The 19,322-nt window shown below is 66.7% G+C and overlaps 2 protein-coding genes across 2 annotated transcripts in view; one reads left to right on the top strand and one right to left on the bottom strand.

Annotated features, from left to right (window-relative positions):
• Nucleotides 1–4,498, top strand: part of PPP1R12B (protein phosphatase 1 regulatory subunit 12B) — a 115,875-nt gene extending 111,377 nt beyond the window's left edge. The window contains exon 26 of the transcript XR_010622878.1: nucleotides 4,480–4,498. The gene's annotated coding sequence lies outside the window, so the exon portion shown is untranslated. The remainder of the gene's footprint in view (nucleotides 1–4,479) is intronic.
• Nucleotides 1–13,541, bottom strand: part of NAV1 (neuron navigator 1) — a 34,317-nt gene extending 20,776 nt beyond the window's left edge. The window contains exons 1-3 of the mRNA XM_065747459.1: nucleotides 13,074–13,541; nucleotides 12,674–12,759; nucleotides 9,473–10,207 (exon numbers count right to left, since the gene is read on the bottom strand). Coding sequence (XP_065603531.1) covers nucleotides 9,473–10,207; nucleotides 12,674–12,759; nucleotides 13,074–13,528 — 1,276 coding nt within the window. The 5' untranslated portion in view covers nucleotides 13,529–13,541. The remainder of the gene's footprint in view (nucleotides 1–9,472; nucleotides 10,208–12,673; nucleotides 12,760–13,073) is intronic.
• Between the last annotated feature and the right edge of the window lie 5,781 nt (nucleotides 13,542–19,322).

The raw sequence follows: 19,322 nt of genomic DNA, 5'->3' as shown, positions 1-19,322 counted from the left end.
CAGCCGGGACGGCTTCAGCCGCATCAGCACTTGTGGGGCGATGCTGCCGCTAAGCCCTGAGCTCCTCCTAACGAGGGCAGGGCTGGGAGACCTGGAGCCCGAACACGGCCTGGCTGCAGCGAGCCAAGCTTTTAAAAGGGATTCAGACTTTCTCAGGCTCGAGCAGCCATAAATCTAGTTAATTGGGTCTCTCCCATACACTACTTTCCAAGCGAACACGCTGGAGAGATCCAGCCCGGGCCCCCAGCCCATTTGTGGGTTATTCTTTCAATGGATGCTTGGCCCCAAACCACCCCACCTGCACATCCAAAGCAGCTCTGTCTCCATCAGGACGAGCTCAGCCATCACACCTCCGCCCCACGGCTGCCCCAAACCCCCACTGCTGCCCCAAACCCCCACTGCTCAGACTGTGCCCCACGGAGCCGGGGCTGCTCCCAGAGCGGGGTTGGTTGTGATGCCCCACTGCACCACTGCCTGCCGTCAGCTCCAGGGGACCCACGGACCTCACGCAGAACCATCCGAACCACCAACGGGGGACAAAAGCGAAGTGAAATCCCCGGGGGCAGATGGTGCCGCTCCCCACCCCGCACGGGGCGGCCACGGTGGAAATCCACCATTCCAGATGGCTCTTTCGGGTGCGTTTTTTTGGGTCCTTTTTTTTTTCCTCCTGTCTCATTTCCAAGGCAACAAGACTCGCTGTCATCTGCTCGTTGCCATAGAGATTTCACCTGATTCTGCTTCAGCAGCGGAGGAAGAGAAAAGCCGAGCGAGCACAGTGCGCATCAATGGGGCTTTATCCGGCCCAGGCAATGGGCTGATTCACGGGACCTAAGGAAGGCAATGTGGGTTTCCAGAGCACAAATCCTTCTCTTAACTGCTTCGGTGCCCACCCGATGCGCTGCGCATCCGGGGACATCGCCGTGGTCAGACTGGAGGAGGGGGTCTGGGTGCTGGGGGCACCCGCCTGGGGCTGCACCCAAAGGACTGAGCCGGGCTCCCCATCGCCCCCCACCCCACTGCCCCAGTGTCCTCGTGGCACTGGGAGCAATGGTGGGAAGCACAGCCCAGGTCGGGGGGCTCAGCTCCCACAGATTTGGGGTCGAGGTCCCCGTGGCCACAGAGCACAGCTGTGCAGCTCTGGGTGCCCTCAGCACCAACACCGCCTCAGTGGCCCCACTGCTCCCATGGGTGCTCCACGCAGACAGCACAGAGGCAGCCAAGTGCTGAGGGGGCTCCTCCAGCCCCGCACACACTGCAGGGCCAGGTGCCCGTCACCCACACATCCCCATCCCCTTCCTGCTGGGAACCAACACCAGTGGATCAGCAACGTTACCCCTGAGCTCGGGCAGCCCCCCCAAACCCATCCGTCCACGCTGCGGGTGGAGCCCTGCACCCAGGGCTGCCCCAAATGGGCTTCATCACTCAGAGCTGTCTGCTCCTCATCCCACGTCCCCGTACCAGGGGTGGTGGGGAAGGGCTCCTGGCTCGTGCTGGTTCCCATTTGCCACGAGCAAAGCTCCAAACGAGCACACAGTCATTAGCAGAGCCAGCAGCCCTGCTCCCAGCCAGAGCGCAGCCATGCTTGGGGAAGCTTTATATTCAGAGACAAACAACTCACATTTGCTTTTTAACTGTTGGAATTGCACCCAGTGGGACGGGGGGAACAGGGAGCCCTTTGTCCCCTTCTCCTTGTGACTGAGAGCTTTGTGCAGAGCAATGCGTTGCAAACACAATTCTCCGTGGCCTCAGCTGGGCTCTGGTGGACACTCGGTCCGTCCGTCCGTCCCCGACAGCCGAGGAGTCCTCGTGCATCTCCAGCAGGAGCACAAAATGTCCTCCTCTGCTCCACACCACTGAGCTCAGACCTGAGCACCCCTTCCCAACCGACCCCGCAGCTCCAAGCTGCCACCGCCCTGAGCAGGGACAGCACACCCAGAGCCGCCCGTGTCCTCGTGACACTGCTCCTGGTGGGCCCAGATGAGTGTCCCTCACCCACAGAAGGCCCCTCTGGTGCTGAGCCCCCCCCCCCCCGAGCAGCTGGGATCCCCAGGAGCCCCCAGCAGATGAGGGAGGCACCCCCACCCCACTCGGCTGCGGTAGCGGCCCCACGGCTGCCACCCCCTCGGGGAGCAGGGAGATAACCCGGGCTATTCCTACTTCCATCTGGGGAACGGCTTCCCTCCCACGTACACTGCCACAGTGCTAATTTGGAGGCTGATGATTAATTGATGTCAGGCTCATTAGGGGGCCAACAGCTCCCTCTCCCCAGGAGCGCCAAGGACGGGAGGACGCGTTTTGACAGATGCTGTCGGAGCTGTATGAGTGACGTCCTTACAATGGAGCAGAGTGGGCCCCACAGCAATCCTGCGCACACCCCCCCGTGCACACGTGGCTCCCAACCCCATCCCAACCAGAGCTGAGGGCGGCACCGGTCCCACACGCCCCCCCATGAGCCCTCTGCTCCCACAGCCAGCCCCACAGTGACCCCAGAGCTTCCATCCCCGGGGCCCCACCACACACCCACCCCCTCACACCTCGCTGTAGCTGCAGTGCCTCCAGCACGCTGTACCAGGGGAGGGACACAGTGCCCCAGCCCCACACGCCTCTCCCTGCCCCCAGGAAAAGCCTTTCCAAGCAACAGCAGTGTTTTTGCTACCCAAGACGAGGGGAGAGGGATTGGGCTCTGCCCCCTTCTTCCTTCTGCCCGTGGGGCAGGGGATGCCCGCAGGAGCAGCACTGCCATGCGGTCGGAGCTCTGCTCTCAGAAGGGGCTCCGTGCTCCCGTCCCAGCTCTGCCAACACACAACCACAGCCCTGATCCACCACAGGGGAACATCAGCCACGATGGGGAAACGATCTGTCTTCTCTGGGACGTGCTCCCACCGACACCGAGCGTGGAGCAGGGAAGTGATTGTGCACGGCACCGCTGGACTGAGGCGAGCATCTGACAGCACAGAGCAGGGAAGGGGATGCAGAAGGAGCGGGCACACGACGCTGGTGCAAAGCAGGCAGCGCATCCGGCACAGCCGAGGGCGACGTGCACGCCGTGAGCTCCAGCACTGAGCAGTGCCCCCAGGAGCGCCCCGAGCGGTGGCAGAATTTACCCGAGGAAAACAAGAAAATACAAAAATGGGAAAAGTCATTGAAAAGGAAAAAAAAAGAAAAAGAAGGAAAAAAAAGCAATAAAATGTGCTCTCTGCTCCAGTACGAAGCACAATGAGATCCACCAGGAGAGCACTGCTCCGCCAAACGCGGAGGCGATGGGGCTGGGCCGCTTTTCTTCAGCAAACACAGCCCCACGTGGGAGCAGCGGTGCTCCACACTCCTCTGCTCCTCCTGAGATGGGAGAGCACGGAGCACAGGGCAGGGGCAGCCCCCACTGCAGCCCCCACGGCAGCCCCCACTGCAGCCCCGCAGGGGAGGGCAGAAGAGAAGGGGCAGCACAGTGCATCGGTGCCCAGGAACCTGCGCAGGGTCCTGCAGGGCCCCCGTGGGGTCCCCCACCCCACAGCCCCATCCCAGAGCCGGGCAATGCAGTGTGAGACAGTGGCACTGATGCGGGGAAGGAGCGCTCCGCCCTCCGGCGCTGCCACCCCGAGCAGCAGTGTGGGAACGATGGGGCAGCGCCCCCAAAACTGCCCCACATCTGTGGGCTCCGCACACCCCCCCCGACCCCACAGCACTTCCAGGACAGGGCTGCACGGGACGCGTGTCACGCCTGCTGAGGAGCAAGGACACTGCAGAGGGCTGAGAAGCTGCATGGAAACCAGAGATCGTTACCACCATCTCCTTGGAAACGTCCCATCAGAGCAAGTTTGTCTTCCTCCTCCTCCTCCTCCTCCTCCTCCTCCTCCCCACGCGCACGGTTCTGGCACCCAAAGCATCCCTTGGCTGTGCCTCAGCTCCGCGGGTCCAAAACGCAGGCGTCGGATTTCTAAAGCCATTGTCTCGGATGTGCTATTGAGCCGCAAAACATGGACGGTTTGGGATGGAAAACAGGCACCGGCGGCACAGAAAGGAGCTGCCAGCCCGGGCTGCCTTCCCTTTGAAGCTTTAGAGAACGAAAACCACACAACAGCTCGCTTTATTCCCACAAAGGGAACGAGAATCTTAGCAACAAAACAAATCAACACCTCTGCCCCGAGGGCCACTCGGCAACGCGGCGTGGGGGGCACTCGGGGCAGCTCCACACGTGTCCTTACGAACGGAGCCGTGGGTCGGGGTCCCCTCCCCACAGCACACCCCGCTCATCCCCCACAGTCGGGGCCGTTCCCTTCCCCTGCAGGAACCCACCACATGTTCTCCATCTGGGAACGGAGACCCACGAGCCAATAATCTCGACTTGGAAAACTAACTGAAAATAGCACAACGTCTCCGATGATGGATCTGCAGAGCACCGGGATGCTGCACAGCAGAGCACAGCTCCGAGGGCTCAGGGAAATGAGGAGGGGATGGCTGGAGGTGCTGCTCGCCTCCAACAGCTGCTCCTGCCCCGAAGGAAGGAGGGTTGCTCCTCTGCTGGTGGACCGGTCCCCAGCTGCTGTACTCGGCCTGGAGGACAGAAGGACACAGATCCCCCCCACGCAGAGCAGCTCTGAGCCCCAGTGCCAACTCCACAGCTCCATCGACGCGATCCCCTCCTCCTCTTGGAGATGGACACAGAGTGGGAGCACCCGGACAGCCCCCAGCACTCCCCAGCCCGGGGCTGTGTCACAGAGATGCCCCACAGATCCCACCCCACGGAGTGGTCCCCTCTCCTCCATGCAGGAGCACATCCCTCACTCTCTGCTGTGTGTGGGGTGGGCACGGCCCCACACTGCACCCCACACCGACGTGCAGGGAGCCCAGGAAAGGCGGCGATGCACACGGGCAGCAGGCGTGCGATTTGGAGACGCGTGTGATCAGGAGTTATTCTCAGCCTCTGCCACACTGAGAGCTCACACGTCTATAAATAGATGGCAACGGAGCCCCACCTGAGCTGCAGCTCCAAACGTGACTCGGTGCTGCGCTGGGGCTGAGCCATGCTGCTCAGGGTAGGGCTGGGACAGCACTGCCAGAGGGATGCTGCGGTCCCACGGGTGGGAGCTCAGCACTGCCCGGGCTGGGAACCCCACAGACCCCACGGGGCTGGGCAGGACTCACACCTCGGGAGCCCCCCACTGAGGCAGCTCATCCAGATGCCCTCACAGGGTCCTGCAGCCACAGCTGGGGACACGACCCAGTGCAACACACACAGAGGGAGTGGAGAGAGCACAGAGCCCAGCGGGGCTGCACAGGGCTGCGTGGACGTGACCCCACAGCTCAGCCCCAGACCCGACCCCCCCGGCCACCTCCTGTGATCCCTTCACCCACCGCTGCTGGGACAGACACCGTGCAGGGCACACGGTGACAGAGCAGCCCTCCAGCCCAGGAGCTCACTCCCTCCGCTCACTGCAGGCGATGCCTCAGGTCAGCCCTGCCAGGTTCCAGCAGCTCCTTCCAGAGAGGAACCTCAGCCCTCCTCCCAAATGAAAAGAAATACACTGCTGCCTCAAATGGAGCAGGGAAACAGCGGCGTAAGGAATGAAAGAAATGCTCGAGCGAAACAAAGCGTGGAGGAAAGAGAGGAAGGACGAGCAGATCTGAGCTGCTCCAGCACCGGCACATCTCCATTTGCACAGCTCTAATCTCAGCCCTGCAATGCAGCATCCCCTGCCTTCCCAGCTCTGCTCCCGGCTGGGAGCTGCAATGCAGCAGCACCGGGGAAGCCCCGCTCCCCTTCTCCCTCCTGGCAGCAGCACTGTGCCCCCAGCCCCCCACATCCCCAGCACTGCTGCCCCAGAGCCCACCCCAAAGGAGCAGCTGCTCCAGTTCCCACTGCCATCTCTGTGCTCTCCCAGGAGAGCGTTTGCACACCAGAGGAGGACGTGACTTTGCAGCTCACCTCCCACACCTCTGAGCATCACCCCGAGACCCGAACCCGGGACCAACCACCCCGATGGACAGAGCTGCCCCAGGCAGCTGCACCGGGGCACACACACGTGCACACCCAGGGCACTGCTGCCACACACATCACCCAGTGCCACCCATGCAGGGACACTGTTTAGTTCAGCCTGGGAAATGTCACCAGGCACCACAGAGCCATGTGAGCAATGTGACCAGAGCCTGCAGCCCACAGAACCCCGCCAGGACCCCACCAGGACCCCGCCAGGACCCTGCCAGGACCCCACAGAACCCCGCCAGGACCCCACAGAACCCCGCCAGGACCCCACAGAACCCTGCCAGGACCCCACAGAACCCTGCCAGGACCCCGCAGAACCCTGCCAGGACCCTGCAGAACCCTGCCAGGACCCCGCAGAACCCTGCCAGGACCCCGCAGAACCCTGCCAGGACCCCGCAGAACCCTGCCAGGACCCCGCAGAACCCCGCCAGCACCCCGCAGAACCCCGCCAGCACCCCGCAGCACCATGGCTGTGCCCTCAGCTGTCCCTGGACGCTGGCGTCGCTCAGGGGTGACACAGTGCCAGGGCCATGGGCTGTGGCTCTGTGCTGTGCTGGCACCAGCCTCCATCCCCGGGCAGCAGGCACAAAGCCCAGCCCGGGTCGGGGAAGGAGCAGGAAGGGGAGTGGGGGGAACAGGGGACAGCAGTGTCCAGCACTGAGAGCTGGGATGTGGGAGGGGGACCCGGCAAAAGGCACAGAGTTGCAGGGCACCTCCGAGTGCCACCCAAAGGGAGTGCCCCCGAAGCTGGCAGCACACAGAGGGGACGCCACGGGGCTCAGCAGGGCCACGTCCTCCACACATTGCCCAGACACAGCCCTGGGTGGGGGGCAGCCTGCTGGTGCCCCCAGGGAAACAGAACCGTGCCCAGTTTTGCATTCAGCCACGTGGCTTTGGTGGGAGAGCGTTGGATCTGGGGGCAAAGCGCAGCCAGTCCCTGGGAAAGCTCCTCGTGAAGCATCATTTCTCAAGCTGTCTGAGGGAACGATTTGTTCCACCAACCCATCTCGGAGCAGTTGTGCCTTCAGATGTTTGCTCTGCTGCTTTTCCACAGGAAACCTGAGAAGACCAGCGTGCATTTCTCAGCACCACCATCACCACACGGATCCCCCCCTTCTCCTCACCCTCTCCCTGAACACGGGAGCTCCGTTCTGCTGCCAGAAGGAAACCAATTCCCACCCCAACAACCTCATCACTGCTGCATGGGTGCACCAGGAGAGGAGCAACATTGCTGTAAGAAGCAATAATGCACTGCTGGGGCTGGAAGAGCTCGGGTGAGCTGAGCTGCACGGCACTGCCATGCACTCCAAGGCCGCGCTGCCAACACTGCTTCCCCTGGGGATCACTGCCCATCAGCAGCCCCTACAGAGGCACTGCAGACAGTAAGAGATGGCCATGGGAACGGCTGCAGTGCTGCCCTGGGGATGCACAGCGAGCACGTGCTGCCTCTGTGCCCTTCATCCCGCAGCACCAGCACGCCCGGCCACCAGCCTGCTTTGATGAGGACGCTCAGCTTCAGCTTGGTGTGCACCGTGTAATTTGGATGTCAGAAATAGCCTCCACAAAGCACACGTGGTTGCCGTGCCCCGCTGACCTCTCCCTGCAGAGAGGGAACGTTGGGCCACCACTACACAAACCACTCCTGCGGCCAACGCTGCACCTCCAGCAGAGGTGGGTGTATGGGAACTGCTGAATCACGGCCTGAACCACTGATGGGTCACCTGAGGTGAGCACCGAGTCAGCCACGGGGGCACAGGTGAAGGTGATATACCTGTGTGAGTGGAAGGGGTGGAGCCTGGCTCCACCTCTCCCAAACCCCATTTAAGGGCTGACCACCACCAGGGAAGGATCTCTTCTTAGAGATCCCTCCCACGTGGAGTCCCCTGCGAGCCTTGTCATCGTAAAGGTGAGCCATCTTCTCTTTTGTATTATCTGTATTCTGTTTATATAGAACGACTTAAAATATACCATCCTCTATGCTATCTCTTTGCGAAGTACCATCATTGGGAGTTATTTACCTTACAGTGGGGGAGCGTTCCTGGCAGCACAGAACGGAGATGGGCACTCAGGTGAGGAGATCAAGGATGCAGAGCACATCCGAGAGCCACCGCCCTCAGAGCTCGGGTGGAGGCACAGCTCAGCACGGGGTGACAGCTCCGGGAGGTCTGCGTGGAGCTGCCATCCCTGTGGGTTTGCTCCCATGGACGACAGTGGATCGGCAAAGGGTCAGCGCCCGGAGCTCAGCACACACCTCACGTGCAAGGTGAGGGAGCAGCCCCCACCACGCTGCTCCCCCGGGCATCCCGAGCTCCTCAGACCACCAAGGACACGCTGGGTCGTTGGTGGCTCAGTGAACAGAGCAGCTGTGATCCAGCAGCACAGCTCTCCCTGAATGCAAACACGCAGCCACAGCCCCATGCGAGGAGAGGAGCACGGGGATGACGTGACCTGCCAGGACCTACAGCTGGCAGTGGGGATCCAGCACTTCCCACCTCAGAAACCCAGCACTGTGCGCGTGCTGAGACAACGAGGGACCCCGGGGAGCTCAGAGCTGAGGATTCCCACACCCGACGTGGCAGCACTGGGCCAACCCAGCCCGGCCAAGGGCAGCAGCGAGCACAGCCCGCGGGGATGCTCCGCCCCAGCGCAGCCGCAGGGGGAACCTCCCCAAAACCTCCACCAGCTGCTTCTGGCTCCGACCGGGCCAGTCCTGCACCCGCACGAGGGAACCGCGAGGGTTCTCCCCGAGGGACCCCTAAAAGCAGCGTCACGGGGGCACACAGTGATGAACACCCCTTAGGAACAGGCGTCCCCACAACCCTGCTGCGGGACCTGGCCTCACCGGCAGCGGCCGTCCAAGGGACCCCGAGCAGCGACAGTGACCCCACACACACCACCTCTGGGCACGGCAGCCACGGGACCCCACGGCAGCCAGGGCACAGCCCCGCACCGCAGTGGGGTCCGTCCCAGCCCGCGGCCCCCAACCACCGTGCCCCCACGGACCGGCAGCTCCATCATGGCTGCACCGAGATGGTTTGCCATCTTCTCGCGAGCTGCGGGCACTGGGGAACGCCGTGATGCTTTCCTGGAGAGCAGCGCGCGTCCACGCACCGGGCACGGCAAGGGGAAGAACCGGCCACGCAGAGCCGCTCCCCGCCGCAGCATCGCACGCAGCCGTGGGCGAGAGCGGCCCGCACACTCCACGCGACGGCCCCGAGTGGGACCCTCCCCCCCCAGGACCGAGCAGCGCTGCGCCCTCGGGTCCCGCTCGGAAAAGAGACGCGGCCGACGGCGCGCACGGGGCCGGGGCAGCCCCGCTCCGCACGGCCTCGCACGCGGCCCCGCAGCCGGGCCGTGCGGCAGAGGGACCCCGGAGCCCCCCGGGAGCCGCGCTTCCCGCACGTCCTCGTCCCGCAACAGCTGTCGCCCACGAGCCGAACCCCGCCGGTTGTGCCCGGGTGCTGCGGGCGGGGAGGGGGGGGCCGCACTCACCCAACATCTGGCTGAAGAGCAGCTGCTCCAGGTCGCCCAGCACCGTCACCACCAGCTCGGGGTCCACCTTCAGGTACGCCTTCTCCTCGGCCCCCGCCGCCGCCGGCCCCTTGCCGCCCAGCAGCTCGTCGTCGCACTTGCCTCCCCCTCCGCCTCCGCCCGCCTCGGGGGCTTTGCTGAGCGGCTTCACCTCGGCGTAGGGCCCGCGGGGGATGCGGCTCGGCTTCCCGGCGGCGGGCGGCGGCTTTTGGGGCCCGGCGGAGCGCGGCGGCAGCAGGGAGTGCTCGGAACGGGACAGACTGCGCGACATGGCGGGCGCCTCGCGGCCACGGGGACCGCCGCCCCCGCCCCGTCCCCCCGCCGCCGCCGCGGAGGTGGCCGTCCCTTTGGCCATGTCGTCGCTCCAGCGCGGCTCGTAGAGCTGCCGCTTCTTCTCGGCGTCGGTGAGGAAGGCCAGGTTGGTGAGCGACTTCTGCTTGCGCAGGTTGGAGCCGGCCGGCAGCCGCCCCTCCGCGCTGCTCGCCTTGAACACCCGCAGCTCCGCGCCCCGCGGCCCCCCCGCCGCCGCCGCCGCCGCCTTCGCCCGTTTGGGCATCACCGCTCCGCCGCCGTCGGGGCCCCGCCGATATCCGCGCAGCTCCGCCGCGCCCTCCTCGCCCAGCTCCACGTCGGGAAGGCTCTTGAGGTTGCTCCCCAGCATCCCCGCGCTGCAATCATTTAACCCGCCGGGGACCGCTGCGGCACCGAGGGCGCGCCGGGAAAAAGGCAGAGAGAGAAAGAGGGGGGAGAGAAAAGAGCGGCGTCAGCGCCCGCCCCACCGGCGGAGAGCGGGGATCGCGGCGGGGGGAGCGGAGCGGCCCCACCTCACTGCTCCGCCGCCGGCGGGACACTGCGAACCAGCGGAATGTCACGGGCAAACAAAAAGGGCCCGCCCTCCTCGGGCGCGGGCAGAGGGCGGGGCGCTGGCGCGCGCTCCCGCGGAGGGGGGCGTGGCCGAGCGGGGGCGCGCGTGAGCTGAGCACTGCGGGGACGCGCAGCGGGACGCGGGGACGTGCGGGGCTGTGGGTGCCGCACCGCTGCGGGGGGGGGTGCGCAAAGGCGGCGGGGTCCCTGCAGAGCGCCCGCGACCCACGGCGGTCCCCATGGGGGGGGTAAAGTGGGGGAGGGGGAACTTCCGACGGGTGCGGGAGGGGCCCCGCAGCAGCCCCCGAGCACCGGCACGGCCCGGGGGAAGCAAGGGGGCGAAAAGCAAGGGGAGCAGGATCTGGTTATCATCATTTTTCATTAATTATCCGTCCCTCGGGAGGGGTGAATTAAGTCTATTTGGTGACCTCACGCAGGCTGCCATGGCAACCGCCGGGAAATATTGCATTAGAGCACATCGCCGCTGCGGAGATAAGGAGCGGGAGGGCGGGGGGCAGCGCCAGCGCCGGCCCCAACTGGGTCCCCCCCACCCCCCGGAGATTTGGGGTTCAGCCCCACAGCGCTGAGCGGCCCCAACACCACCGGGAGCGAGAGCAGAGCGTGCCCCAGTGGGTGTTCTGCACCCAAAGGAGCTGCTGGGCCCCCCCGCTGCACCCCAAAGCCGCTCAAAACCTTCGCCAAGCCATGCAGCTGCTGCTTAAGCACAGGGCCCGTGGCGGGGATGGGGGGGGGGGATGTCGGGTCATTTGGGATCCCGCTGCCCCGTGCCCTCCGGCGGGGTCCAGCCGCCCCCAAAGCAGAGGGACCGGGCAGGGGACAGCACGGCGTGCGGTGCCCATTGCCACGGCGCTACGAAGCCCCCCCCCGGAGCTCCCCGTCACTCATCCACAGCGGACCCCCGGGCCCCCCCCGGCCGAGTCCCGCTGCCAGCAGCCCCGGGAGCGGCTCTGACCGATTTCTGTCCGCTCTCATCAGCCGCAGCCGCTCCCGCAGCGCCTCGCCCTCAGCTCCAGCCCTCGCCATCCTCCGCTCGCTGCCCTGGCAACCGCCGCCCCAGCATCCCTGCGAGCAGCAGCACCCCGCCCCAACCCCCCCCCAAAAAAAAACACCCCAAAGCGAGCAGTGCGGAGCGGCGGGCTGATGCCGGCACCCGGTGCGCTGCGGAGACCTCACGTCCGGGCTCAGCGGCCCCCCTCCCCTCCCCGGAAAATAAAGGGCTGTCCCCCCCCCGCAGCCCCCATCGCTGGTGAATGGTTCATTGAGAAAGCGCGGAGCCGACCACGCAGCGGGGGAGGGCGGGGGTCCGGCCCCGCACCGCTCACGGCGCTGCCACCGAATGGGAGGGTCGGGGTGGGGGGGGGGACACGCGAGTGTTGGGCGCCCGCCCGTGGGCACAGCGCTGCCGGGGGGGGGCGGCGGGCGCGGGGAGCTGCCGGTGCCAGGGCCCGGCTGGGAGCTGGCTGCCGGCCGCCTCCTCGGAAATGGGTCATTCCTGGAGCTGCTGGAAAACTAGAAAGAGGAGGAGAGGGAGCCAAGCGGCGGCCGGGCCTCGTGGGGGGGCGGCGGGGGTGATCCTGGGCTGCCCGCCCCACGGCAGCCCCACGCGTGCCCCGTCCCCTTCTCGTGCCTCACGGGCTCACCCTCTGCGTGCAGCCGTCCTCGCCCCACACCGGGGCCGTCCTCACCCCCCCGGCTCTGCTCCCTCCTCCCCACCCCTCTCCCGCTGCTGCTGCGCTTTGGGGAAGGATGCTCCCGTGCCTCAGCCCCACAGCCGCGCGAGCATCGCGTCCAGCCCCGCTCCCAGCTGCAGCCAGCTGCTCCCGGAGGCCCTGCAACGCGGCCAGCGGCCCCCGCGGCCCCACTGCCCCCTCCCCACGGTGCCTGAGCTCTGTGCAGAGCCCACCCGGGGCCGAGGGGCACCCACACGGCCACGGCTCCCCCAGGGGCTGCTCCTCGTGCCCCATTGTCACCATTCAAAGGCAGTCGGCCCCAGGGGACGCACGTGGCCCACCCGCAGCCCCCCCGCAGCCCCCAGCAGCACCAAGCCAGCAGCAAGCAAAGCCAAGCGCCCGCACAGGCACCGCCCCCAGCAGAGCTGAGCGCTATTTTTTGTGGGGGAACCCCAGCACGGCCCCAGGATGGGGCAAGGATGAGCTGTGGGCATGGGGCAGTGCTCCCATACAGCCCACGTGCACAGCACACGGGCAGCCCCCAAGCAGGGGGTGCACAGAGCCCCACACACCCCATGCACACACAGCAAAAACCCCATGGACTTACTCACGGCTCCGGGTGTGGGGTCGGGCACCTCAGCAGGAGCGGTGTCACACAGGGACGTGGCATTCTGCTCTCTGTCCTCCCGCAGCCTGGGGGCAGAGTGGGGGCTGAGTGGGGCCCACCCAGAGATGGGGACCCCCAGAAATGGGGCCATGGAGCCTGAGCCTCTCTGGGGACTCTGAGAACAACATTCCCATGGGGTGGGGGTCCCTACGTTGTCACATCCCCTCAGCTTTAGCCCTGTCCCACACCACATTCTCATGGGTACCCAAGAGACACCAACTAGGGCATCCCCAGCCCCAATTCCTCCAGCCCCACTGCTCCAACGATGCAGCTCATGCCATACCCACCCACCTCCCCCCATCCCCCCACACACCACCACTTCACATCCCCCGTCGCTCACCAGTACTGGAATGGGGCAACGGTGGCCGTCACGGGGCGGCTCTGTGGGGTGGCCGAGGAGAAGCTGATGGTCCCTGACCCAAACATGGGGCTCCTGCTCGTAGGGACAGCGTTGGGCCCGTCCTCAGCCAGCATCCCAACGGGACGGTGGGCCCCAGGCCCCCTCGGGCTGCAGTCCACCCGGCCGCCCCCCAGCCCCTTCCCGGGGGGCACTGGGGCTCTTTGCCCCCCTTGGGGGGGTGCACCCGGGCTCTCGGTTGCCTCACGGCATGAAGCTCTGGGTCTGGGTTTGAGGCTTTTGGGGCCGGGAGGTGCTGCAGTCCGGGGGGATGAGGCCCGGTGGGAGGCAGGGGGGCCCGCAGCGGGCGGTTTGTTGGGGGTCGTGGATCGCGGCACCGGGATGGCGGAGGTGAAGTGGCCGCGGGCGGTCGGGGCCAAGTTGGCCGTCCCGTTCATCCTGGTGAGGCAGCTCCGGGAAGGCACTGCGGAGGGAGAGGAGAGCAAAGGGGCTGAGCCGGGGTGCAGGGACGCTCCCCCTCCTGGGACCCCATCTGCAGCCTCAGCAAAGGCAGCTCTGTCCCTGTGTGCCCAGGTCCCCACACAGGCAGAGACCCACAGGTAGCAGGGACTCCTCTTGGCCACCCAACACCATCCCCAGGCCCCAAAACCAACCAAGCCCACCTCTCCATCCTCTAAGACCATCCGCAGCTCTCCAGGGAGAAAAAAATCCCCAAACTCAAATAAATGAACAAATCCGCAGTGACAGAGACACCGAGAGCATCGCTGGACAGACAGGGACGTGCTGGGGAGGGCACCCAGGTGCTGCTCTGCCCCACAAGGCTTCTCCTGGGGCTGGAGCAGCGAGAACAAGCGCAGCTTTGTGCCGACGGACGGCTCCGGGGCACACACAGCCCGCTCTGTTCGTGGCCCGGCCGCAGCCTGGCTGCCTGCTGGGGCTGGGACGGAGCATCCCCGGGGCCAGACCCACTGCTGTCCGAGGCAGCTTCAGCCCTAACAGCACCGACACCCCGTGTGGCCCAGCACTGAGCTGTGCGGGGCTCTCAGTGCGGATTTGTCGACCTATTCGGTCGGGATGGAGTTCCCTCACGTGGATGTGGTACACAGCCAGGGGCAGCCGTCGCTTTGCTCAGCAAATATGGTCCCTGCGCCCCGGGATGTCACACTGTGGGACCCTGGGATGGGGACAGGGATGCTCCCGGGTCCAGGGATGCCAGACGAGCAGCAGGCACTGAGCTGGACTCAGGAGCTGTCTGCTGTAAGCAGCCTACTGCTAATCTCCCGTTATTTTATTAGCGAGCACACATTAAAGTCATCCCTAGGAGATGAGCACTTTCCTATTCTGAGCAGGCCACTAACTTGCACGCACTTAATTCCTGCCCACAGGCAGTGCTGCTCGGGGTGCAGAGGGTCCCCTGTGCACCCTCACCGCGCTGTGCCACCACGCAGGGCACAGCCTGACCCACATGGGGGCACTCCCCACCGCAGGGGCTTTGCAATTAGCTCCGAAGGGAAGTGACTTTCTCCTAGCACGTTCAGTGACACAGCATCCCAAACGTGGGGTGAGGAAGGAGTGTGAGTGCATCAAAGCAAAGCGGGGCAGCCTCGGCTGAGCCGTCCTTCATCCCAGGACAAATGCAAACCAGCACAGCCCCGGAGGCACATCTCTTTCAAAGAGGCATCTGTTGTGCTCGGGGCTCCGGCGACTCGCTTGGAGTAGAGTCAAAACTCACCTCGCACCTGTGGTTTCAGCAAGCAGAAAGGAACAGCCGGAGCTGGAGGCTGAGCCCCGGGTGGGGGCCCCACGGCAGCGCTCGGGGGCACTGCGGCTCAGCCCTGCAGGGGACCCCAGCCCAGGCACACACGCGTGCAAAAATGCTCAGCACCCTTCCACCTCTGCCGCTCTGTGCTTCAGTTTCTGCACTCTGAGCGGACCCACAGCCCCGGGTGTCCCCAGGACGTCCCATGGGATCGCGGGCCATGGCACTCCCTGGTTTGCTCCGTCGGGATGCAGCGGCAAAGATTGCACACCATCACTGCAAACCCCCTGAGCCCTCCCGGGTGGGTGATGGGAACCGCCCACGCTGACATTCGCAGCCCGGCTCAGACACGTCGGGAAGGGGTCCCCCAAAGCCCCTCCGTGCAGGATCCGGCCCCGCGCTGCTCCTCCTGCCCGGCACGCTCAGGAAGGATGACAAAGAAAAGGCTCCTTGTGACACAAGGGACATAAAACTCTCCTAAGAGAAACAGAGGGCAGCAAGGAGAGAAAGGAGCCTTCAGAGGGGAACAAGCCGCCGATTCAGCCTCCATCCCCCGCGCTGCAGCCGGGACCTGGCCTGCCCCCAGCCGAGTGTCACCGTGTGGGACCTTGCAGAGCTGTGCTGGTGTAGGGCTCGGTGCCACAGAGCGGGGTTTGGGGCTCAAAGCACGGCAGGGATGGGAGCACCGAGCGGAGCGAGCCGCTGACACAGAACACGGGACCCCGCAGCGATGCTGACATGCGTGCAATGCGGTCCCAGTGCCCCGCAGCAAGTTTCTGGTGCAGCTCCAGAGCTCTGTGGAGCTGCCGTGCGGGGCTGATGGACAGCCGCGTGTCAGAGCCTCGGAGCCGCAGCACTAATCCCCGCCACAGCCACCCCACGGCAATCCCATCAGGCACTAAGCCCGCTTTAACGGCCCCGCGCTGTTTGCAAAGCTCGGCTCTCAGCTGGACGGGCTCCAGCACCAAAACGCGGGGTCCGGCAGCAGCGCGGGGTGAGGGCCGTGCGGGGCAGCCCGGTACCGGGCACGTCCCGGCCGCGTTTCCCCGAGGCCGTTCCTCGCGGTGCCCGGAGACGCGACCCGAGGAGCTCCGCGTCCCCGCGGCCGTTCAGGAGCCGCCGCCGCTGGACAGCTCCGGGCCCGCCCCGCCCCGCGGGACCCCCCCCCCCCCCCCGTGACCGCCGCCGTCCCGCGTGTCCCGGCGCTCCTCCGGCGTCGCCCCACGCAGCGCATCGCGGCCGGGAGCGGCCGACAGCCAACAGCCGCGGATGGGCCGGGGGACACGTGGAGGAAGCCCCGGGGTCTCGAGCTCGAGCAGATGGCGCAGCCCCCGCGTCTGCACTCACCCCCCCCCACCCCGGGCTCAACGCCGCCGGACGGAAGCGGCCCCCGGGCCCCAAAACCTGGAGGTTCCCGGGAGGTTCCCGGCGCCGTCCGTGCGGAGGATGCAGCGCTCAGTGCGGATGCGAAGTGTTGGATGTGTGCACGGGCACAGCTGCGCTCGCTCATCCCCGCACCGCGCAGCCCACGGCCCCGCGCGGTGGGCCAAGCAATCCATGCGGCGGATATTTCCCCTCCAGGGAGTGCTGAGCGTTTGGGAACGCTGCAGGGAAACAGCAGAGCGCGCCCCGAAGCGGCGGCGGTACCCGAGCACGCGGGGCTGCGTCACCCACCCCGACCCCTCACACCACCAACGCTCAGCTCTCGCAGCAGGATCTGCCCCACACCCCCGGGGTGCGCGGTGCTCCTTTTGGGGGGGTGTTCAGCCACCCTGAACCCCACATCCCCGGCGCTGGGCTCCGCGGGATGGGCGTCTGCGGCAGAAAGCAAAAGCCCTGGGGAGTCCTTAATGGGATGAGTGGATTTTCCAGTGAGCTGCAAAGCTGCAGTGGCTGCCACGCAGACGCCTCGTCACGCCGGTGTTAATGAGGGGTTTGCAGCGTTTGTTTGAGCCAGGCTGCCGGCCCGGCTTCAGGCTGCTCCTCCGGGCTCCCCCCGCCCCGCGCTGCCCCATTCCCGCACCCCCACATCCCGAATGAATCCTTCACGCTCAGAGGGATGCAGCTGACGGAGCCATCGCGGGTCCATCACACCAGGAGGAGTCCCAGCTTTCCTGGAGGAGAATCCCCTGACATCTCTCGGGCAGCCTTCCCCTCTTTCACGGACATCCCTGGAAAGGGCCCAAAGAGGGTGCGGGGAAAGAAAAGCGAGGAAAACCGGAGGGCGGAGAGGGGGCGGGGGGGGAGGAGAAGCCGGGAGCGATCGCTCAGCGCTGAGCTGGGGGAGCTGCCTCCGCCCGCTGCCCCCGGAGGTGACGCGGCTGCATCCGCACCGACCGTCCGGAGCCCGGGGGGGACCGCAGCCCCATAAGGGCGGCAGTGCCCGGGGGTGCACAGAAACCCCTCCGTATCTCCGGGTCCCCACGAGCCGGGAAAACAACGCCTGCGGTGCCCGAGGGGCGGCGGGGACGACCCCGCCCGGTGGCCGCAATCACGGCGCCGGGTCAGGATGTGGTCGCGGTGCGTGGGAAAGCTGCCGTGGGAATTGGGGAACGGCAGGCAGTGCTGGGGATGGGGTTGAGCCCCCCTCCTCCGAGCAGCCCCAAACGCAGGGTTCAGCCCGGCGGTGCCCACGCGGCCGTGGCACCACCCTGAGCCTGTGCTGCGGCCCCCAAAGCCCCTACTCAGGCACACAAAGCTCATTAGAGGCCACCTGTTAATGAGTAGGGCTTGGGGCCCTCCCTCGGCCCCGGGGAGCGGTCGGGACCGCTGGGACGGGCTCAGGTCCCACCTGGGAGCATTCAAAGGCTCTCGGGATGTGATAAGGACCGAGGGACAAGGGCCAGCCCGGCGTCCCAGCACTGGCTCTTGGGTCCACGGGGACCGATGTGTCACCATCCTGGCAGCCTCTGCCAGCTCCGGGTGGGATCAATGCCCCGCCCGGTCCGGGGGCTGCTCCCCACTGTTCTGGCTGGGAGCCGGGGGGGCATTTTGGCCCTGTCCTGCTTGTCCCCTGCAGGGCCCAGCCCCGCTCCGGCCCGGGGCCGGAAACACCTTTTTCCTGTCCCTGGGCTGCAGCGTGGGGCTCTCGGCAGGAAAAGCCTCCCCATGGCTATTTATAATCCGCCAGCCCCCCGTCCCTGTCCCCACTCTCATTTCCATCCCCACCCCAACCACCGCCCCCTCCCCGAGCCCCAGAACTCACCTGGGAACCCCCCCAGGACAGGAGGAGGACCAGATCCTGAGGACTTCATTCCCCAACCCCAAACCACTTTCGGGGTGCAGCCCCAGGAGCACGCACCCACCCCCAGCCTCCCCCCCACCCCCACAGCAGTCTGCACAGCGCTGGGGGGAGCACGAGCCGCCCTACGGCCCCCAGAAATCCCCGGGCTGTGTCGGATGGGGAGTGATGCCCACAGAGCACAGAGGGAAACTGAGGCAGAGACGATGAGGGCGGTGACCCCGGGGCTGCGTCTCCCCCGGGACGCCCCAGCAGCCGGGAACCGGGACGAGCAAAGGGGACAGCGGGCTGAATCTCGCCCCACTGATGAGAATGCGTGTACCCCACATCCCGTGCCGCTGCCCGGGGCCCAGCGGGAGCCCCCCCCCCCCCCTTTCCCGCAGCGGCACACCCAGCCTGGATTCCCTCCCGCCGGGATTTTTCCGAGGTGAGACCCAGGAGAGCGGCGGCACTGCGCTGCCCGCCTCGGCACGGGGTCCCCCCCAAAAACTCCCCGCCCCCCCCCCCGGTGCCGGGGGGTCCCGGTGCCACCGGCTGCACCGCGGACGGACACGGCCGGGCCCCGGCTCGGCACCGCTACGAAGTCCCCGCCGCCCTCCCCACCGTCCCCAGCCCAGGGGGACGCGGCCGGGGGCAGCGGTCATCACCCCGCTGAGCTCCGGGGACTGCGGGACACCTTCCCGAGCGCGGGTGGGGGGCGAGGACCCCGAGCTGCTCCGCCGTCCCCCCGCGGGCAGCCCCGGGCCGCAGTTTCCCCATCGCTTCCCGCAGCCCACGGGCGGGAGAGCCCCGGGATGGGGCCGGGGAACACCACGGACGGCACCATTCCTTCCCAGCCGCGCTGCCCACGCTGCGGGAACGGAGCTCAGAGGGACACGCGTGGGGACACGCGTTCCCAGCGGGACGTCCCCCCCCGCCGCGCCCCACTCACCGCCGCTCCGCTCCGCTCAGCACCGCGGCCGCATCCCGGAGCCGCTTCCACAATGGCAGCGCCGAATTGAAGCGAGCGCCGGACCCCGGGGAGCGGGGCGGAGTCACGCAGAGGCTCGGCCCCCCCGCCCCCCCAACCCACCGCAGGCAGCGCCGAAGTGCCGCGAACACGCGTGGAGCGGGAAGAGAGGGGACGGTCGGAAAACCCCGCGGCCCTCTGCGCGCACCGCCCCACGCGGCCCCGCCCCACGCAGCCGCCCCGCCCTCCCCCGGGCGGTCCCCGCGGGCGGCGGCCATAGCG

Source organism: Cyrtonyx montezumae, unplaced genomic scaffold, assembly GCF_038088225.1.
Source record: "Cyrtonyx montezumae isolate F1298 unplaced genomic scaffold, pur_monq_1.0 scaffold_45, whole genome shotgun sequence".
Classification (NCBI taxonomy): Eukaryota; Metazoa; Chordata; class Aves; order Galliformes; family Odontophoridae; genus Cyrtonyx; species Cyrtonyx montezumae.
This window is presented reverse-complemented; position numbering and strand designations above follow the sequence as displayed.